The sequence below is a fragment of the Colobus angolensis genome, unplaced genomic scaffold, assembly GCF_000951035.1.
Source record: "Colobus angolensis palliatus isolate OR3802 unplaced genomic scaffold, Cang.pa_1.0 Scaffold67, whole genome shotgun sequence".
Lineage (NCBI taxonomy): Eukaryota > Metazoa > Chordata > Mammalia > Primates > Cercopithecidae > Colobus > Colobus angolensis.
The window spans coordinates 1115519-1143327 of NW_012120376.1; the positions used below are offsets into that span (position 1 = coordinate 1115519).

The window sequence follows — 27809 nt, forward strand, 5'->3', positions numbered from 1 at the left end:
AAAAAAAAAAAAAAAAAAAACTGGCCTGTTGGGTAGTACACTGAAGGCCTGGAAAATTAAACACAAGATCTGTCTCTTTCCCCCCAAGGGAGAGGTCCTGATCTGAGACAATCTCTCTTGAGACTAAGCTAAGTCTCCTTGGAGGAGGGGCTGATGGGGGCAAAATAAAATTGTTCTTACCCATTTCAATACTGTTGTTCTCAGTTTTGTGCTCATCTGGAGTACTGCAAATTCTTAACTGGATCTTGGGTTTCTCATAAAGATAGTCTGGACCATTGTTACTTCAGTGTTTCTGTTGGGGGTTGGGGGCTGGGACTTTCTATCCTATCATCCTGCTGACATCACTCTTCTTCACATATTTTCAAGTTATGTTATTAGGTAGGTATATATTTAGGATTACTATATTCTCTTGATGAACTATCCCACCCCACTGGTCATTATAAAGTGACCTATCCCTGATAATTTTCTTTATTCTGAAACTTAATGTCTCTGACTTTTTAAAAAATAGTGTTAGCATGTGTATTAGTTTTCCACTGTTGCATAATGAATTACCATAGCGGCTTAAACATCACCGATTTATTAGTTCACAGTTCTGTGGGTCAGTAGTTCAGGAGGGCCCAAATGGATTTGTGCTTAGGGTTTTACAAGGCCGAAGTCAAGATATCACCCCTACTGGGCTCTTATCTGAAGGTCTGAGGGAGAATCTGCTTCTAAGCCCATTCAGGTTGTTGGCAGAATTCAGTTACTCATGGTTGTGAGTCTGAGGTTCCGGTTTCCAAGCTGGCTGTCAACCTGAGGCCTCTCTCTGTTCCTAGATGCTGCCTGCCTTGCATCTCACAGGATTCCTTCCAACTTCAAACCAGCAATGACATGTTGACTCTCTTTCATGCATCTCTGAATTCTTTTACCACCAGCCAGAGAAACTCTCTGTTTTTAAAGGGTATGTGTGATTAGATTACGTTCACCAGGATAGTCTCCTTTGGCCACATAACATAATCATAGGAGTGATGTCTTCATCCTGTTTACAAGTTTCACCTACACTCAAAGGGGAGAGTATTACATAAGAGTGAGGATCACTGGGGATTAGTCTTGCTTACCACATATCTTTCCTTTTATCTTTTTCCATATCTTTCCTTTAATCTATCTGTGTCCTTACATTTAAAGTGAGTTTCTTGTAGGCAGTTGATAGCTGGTTCTTAACTTTTTAATCTAATCTCACCACCACCTTTAGTTGAGGTGTTTACATTTAATGTGATTATTCACAGAGCTGGGTTTCAATCTAGCAACTTTTAATTTTGTATTTGTCTCATCTGTTCTTTATTAATTTTTTCCATGTCTTGTGGGGGAGATTTGTTTTTAAGATTGACACTGCTTGTCATTATTGATCATATTTTCCTGCTTCTTCACATGCCAGGTAATATTTGGTCAGATCCAAGCCATTATAAATTTTACATTTTTGTATGCTGGGTATTTTTGTATTCTTATAAATACTCAAGTTTTATTCTGAAATGCAGTTAAGTTAATTGGAAATAGTTTGATGCTTTCCGGCTAGCAGAGCAGGAAAATTAATTTCACCCTATTATATAAGTAAAACTGTTCTCAGAAGTCTATTCCGTAAATTATGTGCTTTTCCACTCTGGCTGCTGAGAACACAAATGGTTCTCAATCCTATATTAGCCTCGATGATTGTTCCTTCTTTTCAGTGGTACCTTGTCTGGCCTTGGAAAGTTTTCTCACATGCAAAGTGCTGATTAATAGTTGAAGACTTAAGAGTAACCCTATGGAGGGTCTCGGTCTCTCTCTCTGAGCTACTCACTACTTTCTGGTATTTTCCTGGATTCTTGTAGGCTTGGTTTTCCCGGACTGCAAACTCTGTTTCCTCAACTAAGGGAGAACGCAAGGGTCTGCATGGGTTTCATCTTCCCATGTTGTGTCTTGGAAACTCTTTCAATGCAGTAAACTGAAGGCAGTCGGAGGGCTTACCTATTTTGTTTCCCATCTCTCAAGGATCACTGTTTTCCGCTGCCTGATACCCAGTGTTTTGAGAACCACTGTTAGAAATGGAAGTTCTGACACTTATGGTTTGTCCCCTTTACCCATAGTAACAGGTATATAGAAGTGGACTGGCAAGTAGTGAGCGCTGTAGAAAGCTAATGCAAAAATTTAAGAATGTAAGCATATATGATTATTCCTCAAATTTTAAAAAATGTCACATATCCTCTAGGAAAAACAGTATGTGACATAGCATTTCTCAAAATAATCAGTCTTTAATTATTATTTAATAACAGTCTTATTACTTAATACTAAATAATCATAAAATAATGATTACTTAATAATGAAATCTTTAAATGAAGAAATCACATTCTTCATTTAAGAGTTTAAACAATAAAGTTATTACATCATAAATGAAAAACAAACTTGTCATACAGATTAATAATTACAAAATTTTAAATAATGAATTAGAATAATAAGTTCATTAGGTCAAATCTGTAATGCAAAGATATTTCTAATTTATCAACTTATTTACACTAACATTTTCCATACTCAACTGATAGTTACATAATGAAATTTAACACATTTACAACTTGACTGAAGGAAGAAAATAATGACCTTTGAGAAGTCCAGAGTTATCAATGGGTCCAGGATACACATTTTGATCTCCCATCTGGTATTTGTCCCAACTGTCAAAGCCAACATATTTTTTCCACTGTTTGAACCAGCGACTATCGACTAGGTACCTAGAAAATAAAAGAAATTGGTTAAGGAAAACACCTGAAAATATAGCAACAGTAGAAGAGCCATCAATTTTTGATATTTCCTTTTGTATTAAAAGACATATCTACTTCAAAGGATTATTGAAAATAACTGTAATGCCACTTAGTATTAGAAAGACAAGACTTCATTCGTATAAAGTATTATTCCTATTTTTCTATAAACATATACTACTTGATGACAAATATTAAAATAAAAATACAAATATAAGTATTCAAGAAAATGCTTCTCAATTAAATAAATATGCAAATAATCATAAGAATCTATCAAAATAAATTTAAAAATGCAAAATGGTAAACAGAAAAAATGGTTCTTTTACAAGAAACTTGAAAATAATTTTATGTACTTTATTATGTGTTTTGGAGGTAAAGGAAACCAGTTATCAAGGGTTGCAAGGTTAATTATAATAATTATAATCAGAGAGAGGTTCAAGATGGCTGACTAGAGACATCGAGTTCCAGTTCCCTTCAGAAAAAAGAACCAAAATTACGGCCAGGTGCGGTGGTTCACGCCTGCAATCCCAGCATGTTGGAAGGCAGACGCGGGTGGATCAGTTGAGGTCAGGAGTTCAAGATCAGCCTGGCCAACATGGTGAAATCCTGTCTCTACCTAAAATACAAAAATTAGCCAGGCATGGTGGCAGGCGCCTGTAATCCCAGCTACTCAGGAGGCTGAGGCAGGAAAACTGCTTGCACCTGGGAGGCAGAGGTTGCAGTGAGCCGAGATCGTACTACTGCATTCCAGCCTGGGTGAAAGAGTGAGACTCGGTCTCAAAAAAGAAAAAGGAACCAAAATTACAAACACATAATCACAGCTCTAACAGAATATCAAAGAGAGAAGAATACTAGTACACAAAAATCACAGGAAAAAATTTAGACATAGAAAAAGAAGGAAGTGAGAGGCCAAAAAAGAGTTGCTGGGAGCCCTAAGGGACTTGGTGTTGCATGGAAAGGGTAAGCGAGAGTGTTTGGGATCCTTCATTCCTGTGGCGGACTGCTAGTATGCGATCTATGGGAGAGCTCCTCCGCTCTCACAAACCCAGACAGTGGTAAGGGTAGGGATTTCTTGAGGGTATTACACCAGACTGCAAGTTCACTCTGGGTTGCTCACCTTCCCACCCCTCTAGACTCGAGTGTCTGTGGCAAGGCATCACTGTCAGAGCACATCCATCAGGGGACTTCATCTTGCCCAGGGAACCTCAGCCCTTGTGCTTCCACATCGTGGGAGCTCTTGCTGACATTCCCCAGCACCCACTCAGCGGGCAGCAGTGGCACAGTGCTAGTTAGACCCAGGGGTGCTGCAAGGTTCCCAATAATCAATCCCTCAAGGAGTGCTACTTTTAAGGGAAGGAAAAGTGCAGTGCACCAAAGGGACAGCCCCTGGGACAAAGGAAACCAAAACATGCATTTTCCAGAGCCCCCCAAGAGCTCCCTGCTTGGGGTTGCAAGTGAATGCCTTCTCCTGGCAGAGACACAGAGACACAAACTCTGCTCAGCACTGCAAGTGAGGAGTAAGGTCCCGTACCATTGGCCAAGTGGCCTCTGTGCTTGAGCCCAAACATAAAGAAGGGGACTTCTCCCCCTCCACCCACTGTTGCAGACACAGTCACTGCTGCTCCCATAGGAAGCTGGCACAAGAAACCAGAGGGCAGGCTATGTGAAGCTGTGAGGGGCAACTGCAGCTCCACTGGCAGTGGCCTCTGGGCCCAGGTTCATGAGAAGGGTAGGTCCTCTCCCACTCTCTGCATAGAGTTTCAGGGGTCCTGCCACGGGGAGCAGAGTCTGCATGGCACCCATTTCCAGACAGCACAGAAGTGTAGTGTCAAGCCATGGGGCAAGCATCTCCTTCAGTTCTAGGCTACATTGCAGCCTGGAAATAAACAGCAGTGTCTAAGAGAACTGAACAACCTGAGCACCAGAACAGAAATGTGAGAGGGAAACAGCACATTCCTGCGTGCTGAGGCCAGGGTGCTAAGACAGCTCGTCACCCTGGCCCACACCCCCCACCTCCCTCCACAAGAGACCTCGGTGCATTTTACCAGTGGCCCGATGACTCCCCTCTCCCCTGCCACCCTCGTCAGGGCTGGCGCTTCTGCCAGTCATCAGAATATCTGAGCTTTCCCTGGCAAACAAAGGTCAAGCGTAAACCCCACTGTTACCACTGAAGCTGACTCATACAAATGCTACTACTGGCCTGGAGGATGAACTGCACAACCCAATACAAATCTGCTACCATAAATGCACACAACTTGGGAACAAGATAAGCTTCTTGAGACCTCTGCTACTCTGGCTCTACAGGAGGCTGTGAGCCTGCTCACATGCCAAGTATACCACTATCACACCTGACATTTGAGAAAGCCACCAAACAAAGGCTATCTAAAACCAGGAAATTCATACAGAGTCTTTGCCACTAAAAGCACCCAGAAGCAAAGCCAAATGACCCTATTCAACATACATTATAGTCACATCCTCAAGGGAAAAGAGTCTCACCCATACAAAAATTAGTTCAAACTGAGAAATGAGTTTTTCCAGATGAGAAAGAACCAGTATAATAATTCTGGAAGTTTGAAAAAAGAGGGTGTTACAATACTCTCAAAGGATCACACTAACTCTCTAGTAATAAATCCTATTCAACATTACTGAAATGTTAAATAATTCACAATATTGATTTTTAGGGAAGCTCAATGAGATTCACAGAAAATGTGAAAAACCAACACAAAGAAACAGAAAATCAATTAAGGATATAAATGAAATCTTTTGGAGATAAAAAATTCACTGAAGGATTTACAAAATCCTACAGATGAATGCTTCAACAATACACTAGATCAAGGAGACGAAACAATCTCAAAACATAAAGACAGGTCTTTTGAAGAAAGAAAAGAGAATGCTAAAGATGAACAAAGGCTTCAAGAAGTAGGAGACTTAAAACGTCTGGACCTAGGAATTTTAGGTATTCTTGAGAAAGAAAAAAAAGAAAGCAAAAAGTTTGGAAAACCAACTTCTCTTGTCCAGCAAGTGATCTAGACATCCAGAATAAGAGGCTCAATGAAATCCAGAAAGATACATTACAAGAAGGGCCTCACCATGACATACAGTCATCAGACTGTGTCAGGTCTCAATAAGAGAAAAGCATTTGGTCACCTACAAAGGAAACTCCACCGGACTAACAGCAGACTTCCTGGCAGATGACTTACAAGTCAGAAGAGACTGGGATTCCATTTTCAAAACGGGCTTAAAGAAAAAAAACAACAACTGTCAACCTGAAAATTTGTATCCTGCTAGAAAAAGCTTTAGGAATAAAGGAGATATAAAGTCTTTCCTAGAAAAACAATCATTGAGGGAATCTGTCACCACTAGACTGGCTCTACAAAAATGATCAAGGGAGGTCAAACCTGGAAATGAAGGGTCAATACTTGCCATCATAAAGACGTAATAAAGTAAAAAATCCACAGATCTTGTAAAATAATTACACCAACGAAACTACAAAGCAATGTGATAACAATTAACATTACTACAGGAATAAAACCTCACATATCAATATTTACCTCAAACATAAATGGGTTAAATGCTCTACTTAAAAGATTGGCAGGATGAATTTAGAAAACAAGATCCAACACTATGCTGCTCACAATAAAACCTCACCTTAGCGGTAAAGAAGCTTACAGACTAAAGAAAGGGGTGCAAAAAGATACTACATGCAAACGGAAACCAAAAACAAGTAGGAGTAGCTATACTTAGATCAGATAAAACTGACTTTAAATCAGAAACAGTAAAAAAAATACAAAGTCATTATAATGATAAAGGGATCAATTCAATAGAAAGATATAACAATCCTAAATATATATGTACCCAACACCAGAGGACCAAAACTCAGATTCATAAAAATAGACCTAAGAAAAGATATAAACAGCAATACAATAGTAGTGGGGGACTTCCATATTCCACTGACAGCACTAGACAGATCATCAGGACACAAAACTAACAAAGAAACACCAGAATTAAATTGGATTCTAAACTAAATCTTTTTGGCAGACATTTGTAGAACATTCTACCCCCAAATAGCAGAATATACATTCTTTTCATCATGCATGAAACATTCTCCAAAATAGGCCATATGGTATGCCACAAAACAAGTCTTAAAAAATTTTTTTTAAATTGAAGTAATATCAAATATCTTCTTAAACACAGTGAAATAAAGCTAGAAATCATTCCCGAGGGGGAATTCTTGAAGCTATACAAATACATGGAAATTCAGTAACATGTTCCTGAATGATCTTTGGGTCAACAACAAAATTAAGATGAAAATTTTAAAAAATGTTTAAATGAATGAAAAAGGAAATACAACATACCAAACCTCTGGGATACAGCAAAAGCAGTGCTAAGAGGAAAGTTTATATTGTCTAAAAAACAAAACAAAACAACAAAAAAACCACACAAATCAACAACCGAATGTCATACCCAATGAAACAGAAAAACAAGAACTAAACCCAAAGTTGACAGAAGAAAAGACAAAGATCAGAGGAAAAGTAAGTGACACTGAGATAAAAAATACAGCACAAAAAGATCAATGAAATGAAAAGTTATTTGAAAAGAGAAAACAGACTGCTAGGTAGACTAACCAAGAAGAAAGAAGATTCAAATAAACACAATCAGAAATAAAAAAGAACAGATTATAACTGATACTGCAGAAATACAAAAGGTCATCAGAGACTACTATGAGCATCTCTACATACACAAACTAGAAAGCCTAGAGGAAGTGGGTAAACTCCTGGAAACATACAACCTCCCGATTGTGTTGAACCAGAAAGAACTGGAAACCCTGAACAGACCAATAATGAGTACTAAGATTAAATTAGTAAGATGAAAGTCTCACAACAACAGCAACAACAACAACAACAACAACAAGCTCAGGACAGGACAGATTCAGAGCTGAATACTACCAGACATAAAAAGAACTTGTACCAATCCCACTGAAACTGCTCCAAAATAGTAGAGGGAATTTTCCCTTTCTAATTCTACAAGGCCAGTGTCACCCTGATACCAAAGTCAAACAAGGACTCAACAAATAAAGAAAACTACAGACCAATATCTCCTGATGAATATAGACGCAAAATTCCCCAACGAAATATTAGCAAATTGAACACAACAGTGTTCAAAAAGATAATACCCCATGATCATGGGGATTTTACTCCAGGCATGTGAGGAAAGTTCAACATATGCAAATCAATAAATGCAACTCACCATCAACAAAATTAAAAAAAACCGTATAATAATCTCAATAGATGCAAAAACAGCATCTGGTAAAATTCAACATCTCATGATAAATACCAGCAACAAACTAGGCACAGAAGGAACGTATCTCAAAATAATAAAAGTCACATACAATGAAACTATAACCAATATCATACAAATGGAGAAAAGTTGAAAGCATTCCCACTAAAAATGGGAACAAGACAAAAATGCCCACTTACACACTCCAATTCAACATAGTACTAAAAGTCACAGCCAGAAAACAGGAAAGAGAAGTAAGTCATCCAAGTTGGAAAAGAGGAAGTCAAGTTATCTGTTTGCTGACAATATCATCTTATACCTAGACAACCCTAAAGATTCCACGAAGACTTCTTTGAGAAACAAACTAGTAAAGTTTCAGCATACAAAATCAACTTACAAAAACCAGAAGCAATTTTATACACTACTAACAATCAAGCTGAGAACCAAATCAAAGTCAGTTTCATTTACCAAAGCTACCAAAAAAAAAAAAAAAAGTAAAATACCAAGGAATACATCTAATCAAGGAGGTGAAAGACCTCTATAAGGAAAACTACAAAACACTGATGAAAGATACTGCAGATGACACAAATAAGTGGAATAACAACCCATGCCGATGTATCAGAAGAATCAATAATGTTAAAATAACTCATACTCCCCTTGCCCAAAGCAATCTACAGATTCAATGTAATTTCTATCAAAATACCAACATCATGTTTCACTGAATTAGAAAAAACAATTCTAAAACTCATATGAAATAAAAAAAAATCTCAATAGACAAAACAATCCTAAGCAAAAAGAACAAAGCTGGAGGCATCAAATTACTCAACTTCAAATTACACTGCAAGGTTATAGTAACCAAAGCAGCATGGTACTGGTACAAAAATAGATGCACAGATCAATGGAACAGAACAGAGAGCCCAGAAATAAAGCCACATACCTATAGCCAACTGATCTTCAAAGAAGCTGACAAAAACATTCACTGGAAAAGGAGACCCTATTCAATAAATGGTGCCGGGAAAACTGGATTGCCACATGAAGAAGAATGAAACTGGACCCCTACCTCTCACTATAAAAAATACTTAACTCAAGGTAGAAAAACAACAACAAAAATTAACGCAAGGTGTATTCAAGATCTTGAAACGTTTATAAAAGTCCTAAAAAAACAAAAACAAACAAACAAAACCTAGGAGAAACTCTCTGTACACTGGCCTGCACAAAAGAATTTATGACTAACATCTCAAAACAAATCCAACAAAAAACAAAAATAGACAAAAGTGACTCAGTTTAACTGAAAAACTTGTGTACAGCAAAAGAAATAATTGAGAGTGAACAGACAACCTAACAATGGGAGAAAATATCTGTAATCTATGCCTCCAACAAAGGACTAATATTCAGAATTTACAAGGAACTCAAACTACTCAATGACAACGACGGCAACAAAAAAAACACATTTAAAAGTGGGCAAAGAACACAGATTTTTTAAAGTTATTTTTATATCAAAAATTCATTTAAAAATATTTTAAATTTTATTTTTAATATTAGATTCAGGGGGTACAAATACAGGTTTGTTACATGGGTATACTGCATGATGCTGAGGTTTCGGCTTCTAATGATCCTGTCGCCCAGTAGCAAATACGTAATCGATAGGTTGGTTTTAACCCCTACTCCCCTCTCTCCCTCCTCTCTTTTGGAATCCCCAGTGTCTATTCCCAATTTGTGTTCATGTATACCCAATGTTTAGCTCCTACTTATAAGTGGGAACACACAGTATTTGGTCTTCTGTATCTGTGTTAATTTGCTTAGAATAATGGCCTCTAGCTGCATCCATGTTGTTGTAAAGGATATAATTTCATTCTTTTTGACAGCTGCACAGTATTCCATGGTGTGAATGTATCACATTTTCTTTTTTTTTGAGACAGAGTTTCGCTCTTGTTGCCCAGGCTGGAGTGCAATGGTGCGATCTCAGCTCACTGCAACTTCCGCCTCCCGGGTTCAAGCAATTCTCCTGCCTCAGCCTCCCGAATAGCTTGGATTACAGGGATGCACCACCACGCCTGGCTAATTTTGTATTTTTAGTAGAGACAGGTTTTACCATGTTGGTCAGGCTGGTCTCGAACTCCCGACCTCAAGTGATCTGCCGCCTCGGCCTCCCAAACTGCTGGGATTACAGGAATGCACCACCACACCTGGCCATGTATCACATTTTCTTTATCCAACCCATCAATAATGGGCACCCGGGTTGATTCCACGTCTTTACTATTGTGAATAGTACTGTGATACTTTTGGCAGGTGTCTTTTTGGCAGAATGATTTATTTTCTAGTAATGGGACGGCTGAGCGTATGGTATTTCTATTTTTAGTTCTTTGAGAAATCTCCAAACTGCTTTCCACAGGGGCTGAACTAATTTGCATTCTCACCAATAACATATTAAGCATTCCCTTTTCTCTGCAATCTTGCTAAAATCTGTTATTTAACTTTTTAATAACAGCCATTCTGACTGGTATGAGATGGTACCTCACTGTGGTTTTGATTTGTATTTCTCTGATTATTAGTGATTTTGTGCATTGTTTCATATGTTTGCTGGCTGTATGTATTCTTTGGAGAATTCTGTTCATGTCCTTTGTCCATTTTTTAATAGGGTTGGTTTTTTTCTTATTAAGTTCCTTACAGAGTCCACAGGTATTGGTCTTGTGTTGTATGTATAGTTTGAAAATATTTCCTCCCATTCTGTAGATTGTGTTTACTCTAAACAGAAAAATTTCAAACTAACACATATAAATGGTCAACTAACATACGAAAAAAATTTTCACATCATTAATTATCAGATAAATGCAAGTAAAACCACAGTGAAAAAGCATCTCGCACCAGTCAGAATGGCCATTATTAGAAGGTCAAAAGATAACAGATGTTGGCAAGGATGCAGAGGAAAAGGCATGGTGGGAATGGAAATTAGTACAACCTTTACGGAAAACAGTATGGAAAACAGTATGGAGATTTCTCAAAAAACTAAAAATAGAACTACCACTAGATGTAGTAATTACACTACTGGGCATATACTCAAAAGAAATGAAATAATTCTATCAAAAAGACACGTGCACTTGTATGTTTACCACAGGACTATTCAAAATAGCAAAGATATGGAAACAACCTAAGTGTCCATCAGTGGATGATTGGATAAAGGCAATGTGGCACATATGGATACACACACACACACCATGGAATATTATTCAGCCATAAAAAAAGAATAAAACCATGTTTTTTTGGCAGCACCATGGATAGAAGTGGAGGCCATTATCTTAGGAAACACTTTAAGTGTCCATGAATGGATGACTGGATAAAGACAATGTGGCACGCACACACATACACACATCGTGGAATACTACTCAGCCATAAAAAAGAACGAAGGCATATTTTTGCAGCAACATGGATGGAATTAGAGGCCATTATCTTAGGGGTAATAATTCAGAAATACAAAGTCAAATACTGCATGTTATCACTTATAAGTAGTAGCTAAACCATGTATACACACGGACAGAGAGTGAAATAAAAGACATTGGAGACTCAGAAGGGTGGGAGGCGGGTGAGGGATGATAAATTATTAAATGAGTATAATATACACTATTCAGCTGATGGCTACATTAAAAGATCATACTTCACCATTATGCAGTTCATCCATGTAACAAAACTGCATTTGTACTCCTTAAATCTATAAAAATATTAATAGAAAGTATAATCAGTCTTAAAACGTTAATTAAGCTTCTTTACCAACGGAAGTTAACAACAACAATACTATCTCTGACTGTTAATCCTATAGTAGGGGCAAGCAGGATTGGTTTCTGAATGATTTCAAAAGTGTGATAGAGCTAACACTGTAAACATTACTGAAACTATATTCATCTTATTTTTCAGCTACCTAGAACTAGCTTCTCATCAGATGACCAATGACAGAAAAAGTAAAACAAGTGTTCACTAGGATAGAAAGCATTAAAAAAAATATATATCTAAAACATTGCAAAAATTTATTCTGACTACAGTATGCCTCCTATAAAATACTGCTTTGTCATTGGTTCATGATTTTAAATTCTTTTCTGGAAACATTTTCCCCACATTTAACCAGGTTCAATCACAAGCAGAATCAACAGTAAAGACAAAGGTTAATGAGAGATTTAAAGCTCAAGTGTGCAATACTACAGGTAAGGAAGTTTTTTAGAAGATTATCCATTCTAGTGTTTCTTTCTATGATTACCATATATAACACTATAAGAATAAAAACCCACAGTTAACGTCTGAAAATAGCTAAAGGAAAGGCACTAACCTAACAAAACCTCAGAATTCTTAAAGAATATTCATGAGTCTAACTCCCTAAAAGTAGATATGCAGAATTATCTGTGTACCAGTATTCTGAACCCACTGTCAAGATTATGCAATGGAAAGCCCCCACACATTGTGGAGATTAAGATTTTTGAGAAAAGAATTGAGGGACTAAGTCCTAAGAAAATCCTATTTTCTAAAATAAATACTGACTAGACTAGCAATGATTTTACTTATACTCAGACATTCGATTTGCTTTCTTTGCAAAGTTCCACAAAAAAGTGTAATAAGATTTTGATTGGAAGTACATTAAACTTACAAAATTGAGGGACACTGCCATCTTTACCAAAGTGAGTCTTCTTATCCACAGCCATGGCATATCTCTCCATTATTCAGGTTAATGTCTTTCAATGAATTTTATATGTTTTCCCAATAAAAATCATGTTTTGCTAAATTCATTCCTAGAAACCTCAGTTTTTCTCTGTGAATTTTACCTTTTTTTCCTAATTAATTACATTCTATAACTGCTTGTAGCTGATGCATAGAAATAATATTTGTTGTTTGTTTTTTAGAGACAGGGTCTCACTCTATTGCCCAGGCTGGAGTGTGGTGGCACGATCTTGGCTTACTGCAACCTCCACTTCCTGGGTTCAAGCAATTCTCGTGCCTCAGCCTCCTGAGTAGCTGGGATTATAGCTTGTGCCATGCCCAGCTAATTTTTCTATTTTTAGTAAAGACTGGGTTTTGCCATTTTGGCCAGGCTGGTCTCAAACTCCTGGCCTCAAGTGACCCACCCACCTCAGTCTCACAAAGCGCTGGGATAACAAGCATGAACCACTGTGCTCAGCCTAATTTTTTAAAGTGATTAATCTGATATCCACCAGCATCCTGAACTCTTAGTAGTTCTACCTGGTTGTAGGTTCCCTTAGATTTTTCTATGTAAAAACTCATATTGTTGTGGCAAATAATGTGTTTAATTGTTTCTTTCTAATTGTATTCCTATTGTTCTTGTCTATTGTCTATTTTTCTTGGCTAGGGCTTCTAAAATATAGATGAAGAGACAGCAAACATTTTTGTCTTGATTTTTTAATGACAATATTTGAAGTTTCACCACTAGGTGGATTTTTGATAAATGCTGCTTACTAGCTTGTTGTAGGTTTTTGATACTGTTAATGAACTTAGAGAAGTTCCTTTCTATTCAACATTTGTTTAGACTATCATGACTAAGTGTTGAAGGTGATGAAAATTTTCTGCACTTGCCAAGCTTTTTCTCCTGTACTCTTCTAACAAACCTAGAACAGCTTTTACTCTTCTACTATGTATAAAAGTAGTTTGTAAGGGGTTATCTGTCCCTTAATGATTTACTTGTATGAAAACTACTGGGGAGTGTAGTATCATTTGGGAGGGTAGATTCCGATCTTCAGTTAATTTTTCTTAGTTACTGACGTTTCCCTTCAAAATGGAAATGCAAAATTTCCTGTCAGTTTTCTTAAAAAGCTAATGCCACATGCATTAAAAATAGAATATGTACTTGAGATAACATTAATACTACGGTTACAAACATCATTTAGAAAACACATTAAAAACAATTTGTGGAAATTCTACTTATAGTTACTTAGACATTTGTAAGATATGGAGTTCTATCTCCCAAAGTACTTAATAAATCCTTTACAGTTATACAGTAGCCTCCTTTTAGCTGCAATTTCACTTTCTGCGGGTTAACTGTCAACTGTGGTACTCTCACCACTCTTGCATTTTGGGTCATTATTAAATAAAATAAGGAATACTTGAACGTAAGGATCGTGATACTGCAACAGTCGACCTGATAACCAAGACAGCTTGAAGACAGTTTGGGTGGAATGGTACAGTATTTCATCACGCTACGCAGAACACAGGTAATTTAAAACCTATAAATTATTTCTGAAATCTTCCATTTACATCATAATGCCTATGTCATTTACCTCACGTCATCTCATCACATATGCATTTTATCATCTCACACTATTACAAAAAGGGTAAGCAGAGTACAGTAAGATATTTTGAGAAACCACATCCACATAACTTTTACAGGATATTGTCATAACTGTCCTATTTTATTATTAATTGTTGCTGTTAATCTTCCTGTGGCTAATTTATAACTTTTTTTTTTTTTTTTGAGACAGGGTCTTGCTCTGTCACCCAGGCTGGAGTACAGTGGCACGATCACAGCTCACTGTAGCCTCGACCTCCCTGGCTCAAGTGATCGTCCCACCTCAGTCTCCTGAGTAGCTGGGACTACAGGCATGTGCCACAAAACCAGCTAATTTCGTTTATTTTTTGTAGAGATGATATATGACTATGTTGCCCAGGATAGTTTCAAGCTCCTGGGCTCAAGCAGCCCTCGCACTTTGGCCTCCCAAAGTGCTGGGATTACAAACACAAGCCACTATGCCTGGCCTATAAACTTTATTACATCTAAGTATAGGAAAAAGCAGTGTATATCAGGTTTGGTACTATCTGCAGGTTCAGGCATCCACTGAGGGTCTTGGAACTTATCCTCTGCAGACAAAAAGGGACTATGGTACTAAAAGTATGTAAACCTTCTAATGCCATACATTTCTATATCAACTATCCACGTATTGTCATACATTTCTGTATCAACTATCTTTCCTAGATCTTGTAGTGACTTCTTTCTGTACAATGATACTATTATGATAGGAGACTTTCCCATTTGATGATATTTAATTGCTTTCAATACTATCTTCAACTGGAAAAGGGCACCATATTTCTATCAGGGCTATCTATATAATTTTATGGTAATGAAACACCAGGAAAGCAGAAAAACAGGAGAATCTGGCCAGGTGTCGTGGCTCACGCCTGTAATTCCAGCACTGTGGTAGGCCAAGACGGCTGGATCACTTGAGGCCAGGAGTTCGAGACCAGCCTGGCCAACATGTTGAAATCCTATATCTACTAAAAATACAAAAATTAGTCAAGTGTGGTGGCGCACGCTTTTGTAACCCCAGCTACTCAGGAGGCTGAGGCACAAGAATTGCTTGAATCCAGGAGGTGGAGGTTGCAGTCAGCTGAGAGCATGCCACTGCACTCCAGCCTGGGCAATAGAGCAAGATTCTGTCTCAACAAGCAAACAAAAAAAGAAAAATTGGAGAATCTATTCCAGAAATAATGTATAGTGTTGTTAGGTATATATTAGAAAGACAAGATTGGATGACGTAGACAAGAAAGAAGACTAAGAAAGGTAAGATTAGATGACACAGAAAAATAAATGAAAAGATTTTATTTCAATACATTTATATAGATCTGTTGCACTGTAAAAACTATACTTCTACATCTATGAAATCTGCCAAAATTCCAATGTTCAATTAGAACTGATAAAAATACTAGAACAGAATCAATAGATTACAAAGACTACAAATAATGAACAAAGACCTGAATTTATATATTCTCAAAGGTATTTTTTTTTTTATTTTTGAGACGGAGTCTCGCTCTGTTGTCCAGGCTGGAGTGCAGTGGTGCGATCTCTGCTCACTGCAGCTCCGCCTCCCGGGTTCACACCATTCTCCTGCCTCAGCCTCCCGAATAGCTGGGACTACAGGTGCCCACCACCACGCCCGGCTAATTTTTTGCATTTTTTAGTAGAGACAGGGTTTTTGGCCAGTATGGTCTTGATCTCCTGACCTCATGATCTGCCCGCCTTGGCCTCCCAAAGTGCTGGGATTACAGGCGTGAGCCACCGTGCCCGGCTTCTCAACGGTATTCTTAATCCTCATATACTATTAGGGTCCAGATAAGCCCAATTTTTGCTTTTGAGTTTCTTTTATTGACTTAAAGTCATTAGGATATCAACCAATACAAATAGTTATAACTATGTAGGATGAAGTCTAAAATGCTTAACATTGCCTAAAAGGTCTTGTATGATCTAACCCTAGCTACCCCTTTAGACTCAGCAGGTACCATTTTTCTTTGTGCCCAGATCCAGCTGCAAGAGGCTTCTTTCAGTTCCTTGACACACCACTTTCTGCCTCATAACCCCTTCTACCTAGAAAATTCCCTTATTCTCTTAAACATGTAGAGCTATGGTCTGAATGCGTGTGTCTCCTCCCCCAGAATTAATGTTAAAATTCTAACCCCCGAGGATAGGGTATTAGGAGGTGACTAGATCATAAGGGCAGAGTTCTCATGAATGGAATTTATGCCTTTATAAAAGAGGCTCCCAGAGAGACACCTCATCCCTTCCACTACAGCTAGAAGGTTCCATTTATGAACCAGAAAGTATGCTGTGTCCTCACCAAACACAGAACCTGCCAGTACCTAGCCATCTTGGATTTCCCAGCCTCCAGAACAGTGACAAATAAATTTGCTGTTTTTAAGCCACTTACTAGTACTTTGTTATACTAGCCTGAAGGGACTAAGACACATAGTTAACACCTATAATCTTCCATATGTCTGCCTAAATGTCACTGTTTCAGGGAATCCCTCCATAACCCTCTCTCCACTTCACCAGAAAGTTTGGAAGAAAAGATGGAAATCTCAGTTTCCTCATTACTAAGCCTCTTTATTAAGCTTAATTTATTATTAATTTAATTATTATTAACTTACTAAGTTAATTAAGTTTATTAACTTTATTAAGTTTGATTTAATAACAAAATCACTAATACTTGAGTTTTACTCTTGAGCCATGTGCATACTTCTAAGCACATTAATATATTTTCATTTACCCAATGAAGTAGGTACTATTATCTTAATTTCAGAAGGAGTACATATGCACACAGAAATTAACCTGCCCAAGGTTACAAAGTGTCAAAGCTGTAATTAAGAAAATGTGATATTGGCATCGAGAGAAGTAAAAACACCAATGAAAACAGTGCAAAGAAATAAGAGCCAGACTCACATATATATGAGGACATATGTCAAAAGCATCATTACAAACTAATAGGCAAAGATGGACTATTCTATAAAAGGTACTGGCACGACAGATCACACATAAAGGAAAAAATCAATTACAGCTCTATCTTACATATGCAGTCAGTTCTTTTCTAATACTTGTTTTGAAAACTTGAAGGTGTTACAACACTTAATTAGGCAAATCAAAACCACAATGAGATACCACCTCACACATGTTAGGATGGCTATTATTGAAAAAACAAAAGGTAACTGTTAGTGAGGATGTGGAGAAATTGGAACTCTTGTAGACTATATAACACGGTGCATTGGCCATGGAAAATTAGCCTCAAAAAATTAAAAATAGAATGACCATATGATCCAGCAATCCTACTTCTGGGTACATATCTAAAAGAATTAAAATCAGGGTCCTGAAGAGATATATGCACTATCATGTTTACTGCAGCATTATTCACAATAGCCAAGATGTGGAAATAACCTTAATGTCTTTTGATGGATGAAAGAATAAAGAAAAATGGAATACTACTCAGACTGAAAAAAGAAAATCCTGCCATATGCAGCAACATGGATGAACCTGAAAGTCACTATGCTAAATGAAGTAAATGAGTCACAGAAAGACAAATACTGCATGATTCCACTTATGAGGTATCTAAAACAATCACAGTCATAGAAACAAAGAGTAAAATGGTGACTGCCAGGGGCTGGGAAAAGGAAGAAATAAGGAGTTGATGATATTCAGTGGGTACAAAGTTTCAGTTACGCAAAATGAATACGTCTATTGTACAATATTATGCCTATATATAACAATACTATATAGTACAGAAAAAAATTAAGATGGCAGAGCTCATGTTAAGTATTCTTACTACAATGGAAAAAGTTGATATAGACAGTCCAACTTATGGTGCAACTTAAGATTTCTGGACTTCATAATGGTATGAAAGTGATAAGCATTCAGCAGAAACCATATTTCTAGTATCCATACAATGATTCTGTTTTTCATTTTCAGTACAGTAATCAATGCTTTATTATAAAACAGATTTTGTGTTAGCTGGCTTTGTCCAACTGTAGATTAATGTAAGTGTTCTAAGCACATTTAAGGTAGGCCAGGCTAACCTATATTGTATGGTATGTTAGGTATATTAAATGGATTTTTTACTTACAATATTTTCAACTTCTAATGAGTTTAACAGGCTGTAACTCTATCATTAAGTTGAGGACCGTATGTATACAGTCATGCACTGCATAATGACTTTCTTGTCAATGACAAACTACATATATGATGGTGGTCCCATACACCATAATGTAGCTAAAAAAGCCCTACTGCTTAATGATGTAGCCATTGTGACACTGTAGCATCACTCATTACTCACATGTTTACGGTGATGCTGGTGTAAACAAACTGACTGTGCTGCCGGTCTTAGAACAGTATAGCACATATAATTATTATAATACTTGACAATAATAATAAACAACTGTTGTCAGTTTATGTATTTACTTTTAATCGTTATTTTAGCGTGTACTCCTTCTACATATATATATATAAGTTAGCTGGTCCTTCAGGAAGTATGGTGTGTACTCCTTCTACTCACATAAATAAAAAAGTCAGGCAGGTCCTTCAGGAAGTATTCCAGACAAAGGCATTGGTATCACAGATGACAGCTCCATGAATATTATTGCCCATGAAGATCTTCCAATGGGACAAGATGTGGAAACAGAAGACAGTGATACTGATCACCATGACTGTGCAGGCCTAGGTTAATGTGTTTGTCTCTTAGTTTTCAGCAAAAAAATTTTTTAATTAGAAAAAATTTAAAAATAGAAAAAAGTTTATAGAATAAGGATATGAAGAAAATATTTTTGTACAGCTGTATAATGTGTTGGTGTTTTAAACTAAGTGTTATAACAAAACAAGTCAAAAACATTTAAAAAAATTTTTAAGGTTTATAATGTAAAAATGTTACAGTAAGCTAAGGTTAATTTTATTATTGAAACAAATATTTTTAAATTAACTTAATGTAGCCTAAGTGTACGGTGTTTATAAAGATTACAGTAGTGTACATTAACGCACTGGGCCAAGTGTGTCCAACCTGAGGCCTGCATGTGGCCCAGGACACCTTTGAATGCAGCTCAACACAAATTCGTAAACTTTCTTAAAACATTGAGATTTTTCTGTGATTTTTTTTTTTTTTTTTTTTTTTGCACATCAGCTATTCTTAGCGTTACTGTATTTTATGTGTGGTCCAAGACAATAATTCTTCTTCCGATTTGGCTCAGGGAAGCCAAAAGATGGAACAACCCTGTCCTAGGCCTTCATATTCACTCTCCACTAACTCACTGACTCACCCAGAGCAACATCCAGTCCTGCAAGCTCCATTCATGGTAAGGGGCCTAAATAGGTGTACCATTAAAAAAAATCTTTTATATGGCATTTTTACTGTTCTTCTATATTTAGATACAAAAATACTTAACATTATATTAAAACTGCCTACAGTATTCAGCACGGTAACATGTTGTACAGGTTTGTATGCTTCCCTAATCCCATCCCCTTCCTTCTCTTGCTGAGGCACTTTGTCAGTGACATGTTTTAAAGAAGATAATAAAAATGGTAGCACAGTTTTACATGTGCTAAATGGTTAGAAATATATAAATACCATAATAAACATATTATATCTTAAAAAAGATTGTTTGTGGAAGTGGGATTCAGAAGAGTTACAGCTTGTGAGTTATTGTGAAGTGGTGCAAGGAGGGTTATTGAAAATCTGCCAGAAAGTTTTAACAGCATGAGTAAATGTCTTTTGTTTAATACAGAAGTTAGGTATAGATACATCTTCACATATATGCACACAGAATAGAGTACAGTCAAATACACTAAGAATAATGTTGAGGCTAACAAAAGCAATAGTGTTCACTGACAGCCAACAATGGAAATTTTATGCATAAAAATAAGAAGAATAATTATAAAAACATTTTAAAATTATACACAGCAAAATGCATAAAAGGCACCGTTTTTATTCACTACTTTTTATTTCTGAAAAAATTCATAACTTTATATGATCTTTTGTATTTATTTTTTATAGTTGTACTTTTTCTAAATAGGCAAATTTGCATTAGATTTTAATTAAAAATTTACATAAGTCTTGAAGAATTTTCTTTGGAAAAGCATAATTCATTTGCAATCATTTCTAAATTTATCAAAATGTGATTCTGATATAGGGTAGTGTATTCATTCTTGAGAAAATACTTCCTTTTTCTACTTCCCACTGGTAACTAGAGCAACCAGTGAATAAGCCAGAAAAATAAGTATGAGTGATATCTCATATAAAAAGAAAAGCACATAAAGTGCAGATTATTACCCTTGATATCTTGGAAGATAATATAAGCAAAACGAAGAAGGAAAAAATTGCAAAACTGACATATTTACTGATTTTAAGCTGATCAAACTTTGGTACCAAATATTATATATTAACTACAGACTTGCAACTATCTAAAATTCATCTAAATACTAATGTACAAACCATCTTGAGTAGCCCAGAGTAGTAATTAAATTGTTTTGTGATGAACAGGCTAAATTTCTTGTACAAAGGAGTCAATGCTTTATAAATGAAACCAAGGTGAAATATTTCTGAACACTAAGACATCTGACTGTGTTCCTGTAAAGAAGTTATGAAGTAAATGTACCAACGTATAATCTAAAAGATCTATGGCTTAATCACTATAATCTTCCTGTTTCAGAAGATGACAAGGAATTTTATGAGGGTGCCTCATACATGGTCATCACATATGATTCTTACTTATTAGTACATCAATCTGAAATTATTTTTATCATAATGTTATTATCTGGGTTCAAAGTTACTACAGAAAATCATATAGAGATTAAAGACCTATGATTTTCAATCTCTCAAGTCCTTCAAAGATGACCTGTAACCTTCCACCAAGTCCACAGCATAGCCTTCTATATCCCCAATAATTATTTCAAACCTTTGCCAGTCTTACCTAGTCTCCAACCCATTAGGCTGAACAACCTTGCTACCTACCTTACAAAGCAGTTAGAAGCCTGTCCAACTCTACTGCATCACACCTGATTCTTACCTGATTCCCTTATATATATCAGTGGAGGAAGTAATCTTCTTCAAGTCCCAGGCCAATAATTTTTGCTCCTATGCTGTGGATCTAATTTCCTTCTGCTACCTTGGAGACCTTCCCCCACACACAGCTCCTAACCCCATCTAATCTGGCTTTTCCTACTCAGCATTTCAACAGAGATTAAGTCTTTTTCTCCTCTCCCCCCATATCACTTTTCAACTCTTGTATTTTCTCATCTATTCTCATTTTCTGACTTGTCCTTACAGTCAAGCTTCTCAAGTTTCTATTCCCTCAACTTTCACTTATACTCCAACGTAACACAACAGGTCTTCCTACTCTAATGGGCCCTCACAAATCACCAATGACCACCTTAACAAATCCAATGGATTCATAATTTTATATATGTATTAATCCTTCAAAAAATTAACCTCTGTCATTCTTTTTTTTGGGGGGGGAGGTGGGGGGACCCCTCCCAAATTTTTTACAACTTTCTCTTTTGCTTAAGTGTATTACGTAGAGCTGCTCTTTGATTTCTTCTTTCACTGTTTATATTCTCCTATAATTCATATCAATAATTCCAAAATCTGCATCTCTGAGTCAGTCCTCAAGTTCTCTTGAATCATATTTCCAATTCCTATAAGCCCATGTCAACTTGGATTTTCCAGACATCTCAACCTTGAGTCAATCATCTCTCTCTACATTTACCCATTCTCCACTATTACTTTAATAAATGACTTCATCAGTAATTTAATTTCCCAAGCCACAAACCAGAATATTAACCTATATTCCCCGCTCCATAACATCCAGTAACCAAGCACTTCCAGAATATTTCTCACAGTCTGCCCCTCTCTTCATCCTCAGAAAAGTACTTTAGTTCTGTAGCTCCCCTTCCACACTATTTTTAGTGGCATAGATGACTATGATAGCTGCTTGACTTGTACATCTTCTTTAAGTTTTGCTTGCTTCCAAGTTGTCCTCCACTCTGCTGCCAAACATTTTAAAACCACAAATATGATCATCTCACTTCTGTTTAAAATCTTAGTGTCTGCATAAGATAATACAAATGTTTAATGTTTATATAAGGTTTTTCTACAAAGTGTTTTTACATTAGTTGATGGTAGAGCTACCTTTTTCTTCCCTCCCTCCTTCCCTTCCTTCCTTTGAGACAGAGTAGAGCAACCTTTTATTTCTCTTCATTTATTTATTTGTTTGAGATGGTCTTACTCTCGTGCAGGCTGGAGTGCAGTGTTGTGATCACAGCTCACTGTAACCTCAAACAACTGAGCTCAAGTGATTCTCCTGTCTCCGCCTTCCAAGTAGCTGGGATGACAGACAGCACCACCATAGCCAGCAAATTTTAAAAAATTTTTTGTAGAGACAGGTCTAATTTTAGGAAACCAGAGAGGCAGTAAATGGAGTTATTTTGTTGTTGATTTGTACATGTTTATGCTGACAATATTCAGATAAATGTTCCTGCTTAATTGCCTAATATTAAAATACATATAACCTTGTTTATTTTTTTAAATCCTCTGTTGCCCAGGCTGGTTTTGAACTGCTCGCCTCAAGTGATCCCGCTGCCAGGGCCTCTCAAAGTGTGGAGATTACAGGTGTGAACCACTGTGCCTAGCCTCCTTTTTAACAGAAGGAAAAGTCAAAATTCAGAGAGGTTATATAACTTATCAAGGTCACGTAACACTACTCGGTGGGTACGCAAAGTCCTGCAGTCTAGTTTTCAGACTCTAAAGTTCAGTGTTGTTTTCATTACACCAAACTTTAAATTCCATTTATTTAACAAAGACCTAGAAATGTAACAGATTCTTAGTCAAATCATATACCACACTCCCTCTTTATGAAACAATAAGTTCACTTTTAAAAGTGAGATAGCAGAGGATATAGTAACATTATTACCAAGCTATAAATAGAACTGGAAGGCTTATTTAGAAGATAAATTCTAACAATTTCTAATAATCCATTGTACTTATTGAGAAAATAGGTATTTTCAAAATGGGTATCTTTAGGGTTAGAGCTTTGCCTATCAGAAACTTAGTAGAAAAAGAGTCCGAATGTTCACACGTGTGCCTATACAAGATTCATGTTTTCACATCAATTAAGATCACACACACACAAAAACACTACCGTTCTCTGAAGAAGTTTCCTAGAAATGTGGCAAACACTAAATTGTGGATGAATTTGTCATACCAATCTCAATTTGTTTTCATGACTATTTTTGTTTATATATATTCTTATCTCCTGAAATCAGACTTGAGTAGATATAAATTCTAAATTTACTATAGAAAAAGCACCACACCAAACTTCTATTTTTGACACTACTTGCTGTGAAGTCTTAGAAAAGTTACAGCAATAAAACCTTTCGACTGTCCATCTTAGAAATGGGAATTCATACATTCAAAAAATACTTCAGATGAACAAAGTGGTTGGCAAAACAGTCAAGGTCCCTTTGTTCATGTAACTCAAGAGTCCAGTGGAGGAGCGAGAAAAAGGAAGCAATCAAGATACTTAGTAAAATATTGTTAAGTGCTGTGAAGGAAAAGTACAGGGAGTTATGAAAGCATATAATGAGGGCCCTATTTAGAATAAATGAAAATCTCTCTGAAAAAATAATGTTTTAGCCTCTGAATAAGAGTTACTCCAGGAAAAGTGGTAAGAAAAAGTATCTAAACTGAATGAAGATGACATGCTAAGGCCAGAAGGACTTTGGGAATTTTGAGTGTTGAAGGAACTGACTAAATGAAGTTGGAGTTTATGACAAGGTAGGGGAGAAATGGTAGATGAGACTAGAGAGTTTGACTGAGACCGAACTAAATAGTGCCTTTAATGCAATGACAAGGATTTCATCTCAAGTACGTTGAAAACCACTGAAAGATTTTTAACTGTAAAGAGATATGATTCGATTTACATTTTATGAAGACCACTAGGACTACCTCACAAGATTACTGAACGATCAAATACATGTGAAATACTAAATCAAAAACTTACATATAGTTATATTAACATGAGTACTTCAAAAAGATCTAAATTGTATGGTGCTAAATATTCTGAAGGCATTATGATAAATAATTTGTATTATGGTCTGGATAGAATAATTTTCAATGGCTTCAGAGAAGCTGGAGGCTTCAGAGTCAATTTTAAGACACTGTTCAAATATAGTAAAGCTACTATATGAATGTAAAAGATTTTGGAGTTGGTGGGGAGAAAAGAGGAGAATTTCAAAAGTTGTTTGGTGCTTTTACACTAGAAGCAAATTTAAGAAAGATATACAAGGACCAATAAATGATTAAGAAATGGTCTCAGATACAACAGAGTATAAAAGGAATATGCAGAAATTCCAACAGCAGGATTTAGGAAACCAGAGAGTTAGTAAATGCACAATGTTTTTGTTGTTGTTGATTTATACATGTTTATGCTGACAACTTTCAGATAAAGTTCCTGTTTAATCGCCTAATATTAAAATAAATATAACCATGTTTATTTTTTGAAATCCTATCTGCCTCTGTACAGAGTAGGCATAGGCAGTCCTTTTATAAGTAAAAAAACACACAAAAATCTCAGCCTGATCCAATGTAGCACACTTGATCTCAGAAAAATATAATCATCTTGTGCAGAATGGCATAAACAATTCTGGATACTAATTCATTCTTATGACTAATTCTCTTATTTAACAAAATACTTAAATTATATTTGAGTAGTGATGGCATAAAACAATTTTCAACACTAAGGAGATGCTGGCAGCATCTAGTACTTTAAATTATTATAAATCAGATTATTTCACTGACTTTTTTTTAAGTACCACAAATTAAGACTCAGAATTTCATGGTTTCAGTAAAACTTAAACAAATAAAACTATGAAATTCGCTCAAACCAATGGAATAGTTTACCATCTCTTTATAGCTTAATTTTGAGATTCCATGCATTTCTAACCTATTTTCTGCTCCGCACATTAAATCCACCACTTAGTAATAAATAATTTTTATGACCTCTTTTTAGATCCAAACTAAGACAAATAAGAAGCTCAAGAAGGAGGCCAAGTAAGACTGTTTTTAAACTATTCATCCAGAATACACATACATGATCATTAATATCTTAAATGTGTATGTCTCTCCATACTAAAGATATCTTGTAACCATGTGACATATAAGCGTGATAAGCATATATGAAGCAAGAAGGAAATGATAATAACATTTGACTCTGATTACATAAATTCCCTCAGCTCTGTGTAACTTTTCTACACTGGAAGAATTGGGTTTGGTATTAACAATATTAAAGTAAAAACAGAAAAAACTAAGAAAAATTGGGACTTCCTCAAAACAAAAAGCTCTTACAATCAACTTTGCTTTTTAAAAGTATTTTGTATCATATGCAGGCATACATTAAACTTAGAATAATAATAACAAGCATCTATATACACACCATCAAAACAAGCACCTAAAGAAAATAATTATAAATACTAATATATAGCCCCCCATGGGTCCCTCTCTTGGATACCCTTACTCTGATTTAGTATTTATCATTCCATGAATATTTTTATGCTTTTCTTAAATAACTGTATTTCCACAAACAATATAAATAATTTTGAGTGTTTTAAAGCATTATTTAAAGGGTATGAAGTGACTATTTTTTCATTTGAAGGATTAATGTGAGTTTAGCCTCCTTTTAGGATGCCAGGTTGTTTTCATCTGCGGAAGCTGTTGTCTTACATTTTCCAGGTACAGTAAATGTGTTTTTGGTAATTAGCACACTTATCTATGTTCTTAAGATAGTGCATTGTTTGTGCTTTGGGGGCATGAGATTAGGAATGGAAGAGAGATCCACGGGTTAAATGACACAAAGCATTCACTGTGCAAATACTATTATACCAGATACCTCTAAGAAATAAAGAGATGGGGTAGATTTCGAATGACAGAAGAAGGCGGGCTGCAAAAAAGAGGAGTGTGTCATTTATATGGAGTAATGAAATACAGACATATATTTAAGAATATTTACAAAACAACATTTCAACATAGTATAAACTAGTAAGAGAAGAGGGCCAAAACAAACTTGAGAAGTTGTTGGGGGACACAGTTCCAGATTTTAAAACTTACTATACAGTTACTATACTTACCACACAGTTATAATATGGTACTAGTAAAAGGATACACATGTATGTCAATCAAACAGAGAATCTAGGAACAAACCCTCACTTTTACAGTTAATTGATTTTCAAGCAGGGTATCAAGACAGGGAAAGAATTATATTTTTGACAAATAGTTTTGGGACAACTGGATAACCACATGCAAAAGAATGAAATTGAACTTCTCCCCTGACCACATACACAACAAACTAACTCAGTTGAATTACAGACTTAAATGTAAGAGCTAAAACTATAAAACTTGGAAAAGAAAATATAAGAGTAAATCCTCATGACCTTGAGTTAAGCCAAGCCTTCTTAGACATGATACCAAAAGCAAAAGTGACTAAGGAAAAAACAGACAAACTGAATTTCATTAAAATAAAAACTTCTATGTTTCAATGGACATTACCAAGAAAGTAAAAAGAAAACCCACAGAATGGGAGAAAAATTTGCAAATTAACTATTTGATAAGGAACCTGTATCTAAAGAACTTTTACAAAGCAATAATAAAAAGACAAAATAACCAAATTTTTAAAGTGGGCAAAGAATCTGGACAGACATCCAAAAGACATACAAATGGCCAATAAGCATCATTACCTATGAGGAAAATGCAAATCAAAACTACAATGAGATACTACTTCACACCCACTAAGATGGCCATATATATAAAAAAAAGAACATAACAAATGCTGACAAGGAGGTGAAAAAATTGGAACCCTCATACACTGCTGGTGGCAATGTAAAATTACGGCCACTTAGAAAAACAGTCTAGCAGTTCCTTAAAAAGTTAAACAGGGACCTAGCAATTCCACTTACAGGTATATACACAAGAGAAATGAAAACTTGCAATGGATGTTCATAGCAGGATTATTCAAAATAAGCAAAAATTGGAAATTCAAATGTCTATCAATTGATAAATGGATATATCAAATGTGTTATATCTATACAATGGGATATGGTCACATACCACTTAACATTTCGGTCAATTAACAGACACACTGTCTGGCTAGGCACAGTGGCTCATGCCTATAATCCTGACACTTTGGGAGACTAAGGTGGGAGGATTGCTTGAGGCCAGGAGTTCAAGACCAGCATGGGCAACATAGCAAGACCCTCATTTCTACAAAAAAATAAAAAATAAAAAAATAAGACACAGTGGTGCTTGCCTGTAGTTCTAGCTAATTGCGAGGATGAGGCAGTGGAATTGCTTAAGCCCAGGAGGTCAAGGGTAATGTGAGCCAATATCGGGCTACTGCATTTCAGTCTGGGTGACAGAGCCAGACCCTGTCTCTAAAAACAAAAAAGATTGTAATATTGTATTTTTATTCTACCTTTTCTATGTT

At 36.1% G+C, this 27809-nt stretch overlaps 1 protein-coding gene across 3 annotated transcripts in view; it reads right to left on the reverse strand.

Moving 5' to 3' along the window:
* Nucleotides 1-27809, reverse strand: part of USP15 (ubiquitin specific peptidase 15) — a 149995-nt gene that overhangs the window by 113202 nt on the left and 8984 nt on the right. For all 3 annotated transcript variants that reach the window (XM_011925966.1, XM_011925965.1, XM_011925967.1), the window contains exon 2: nucleotides 2611-2738. In XM_011925966.1, coding sequence (XP_011781356.1) covers nucleotides 2611-2738 — 128 coding nt within the window. The remainder of the gene's footprint in view (nucleotides 1-2610; nucleotides 2739-27809) is intronic.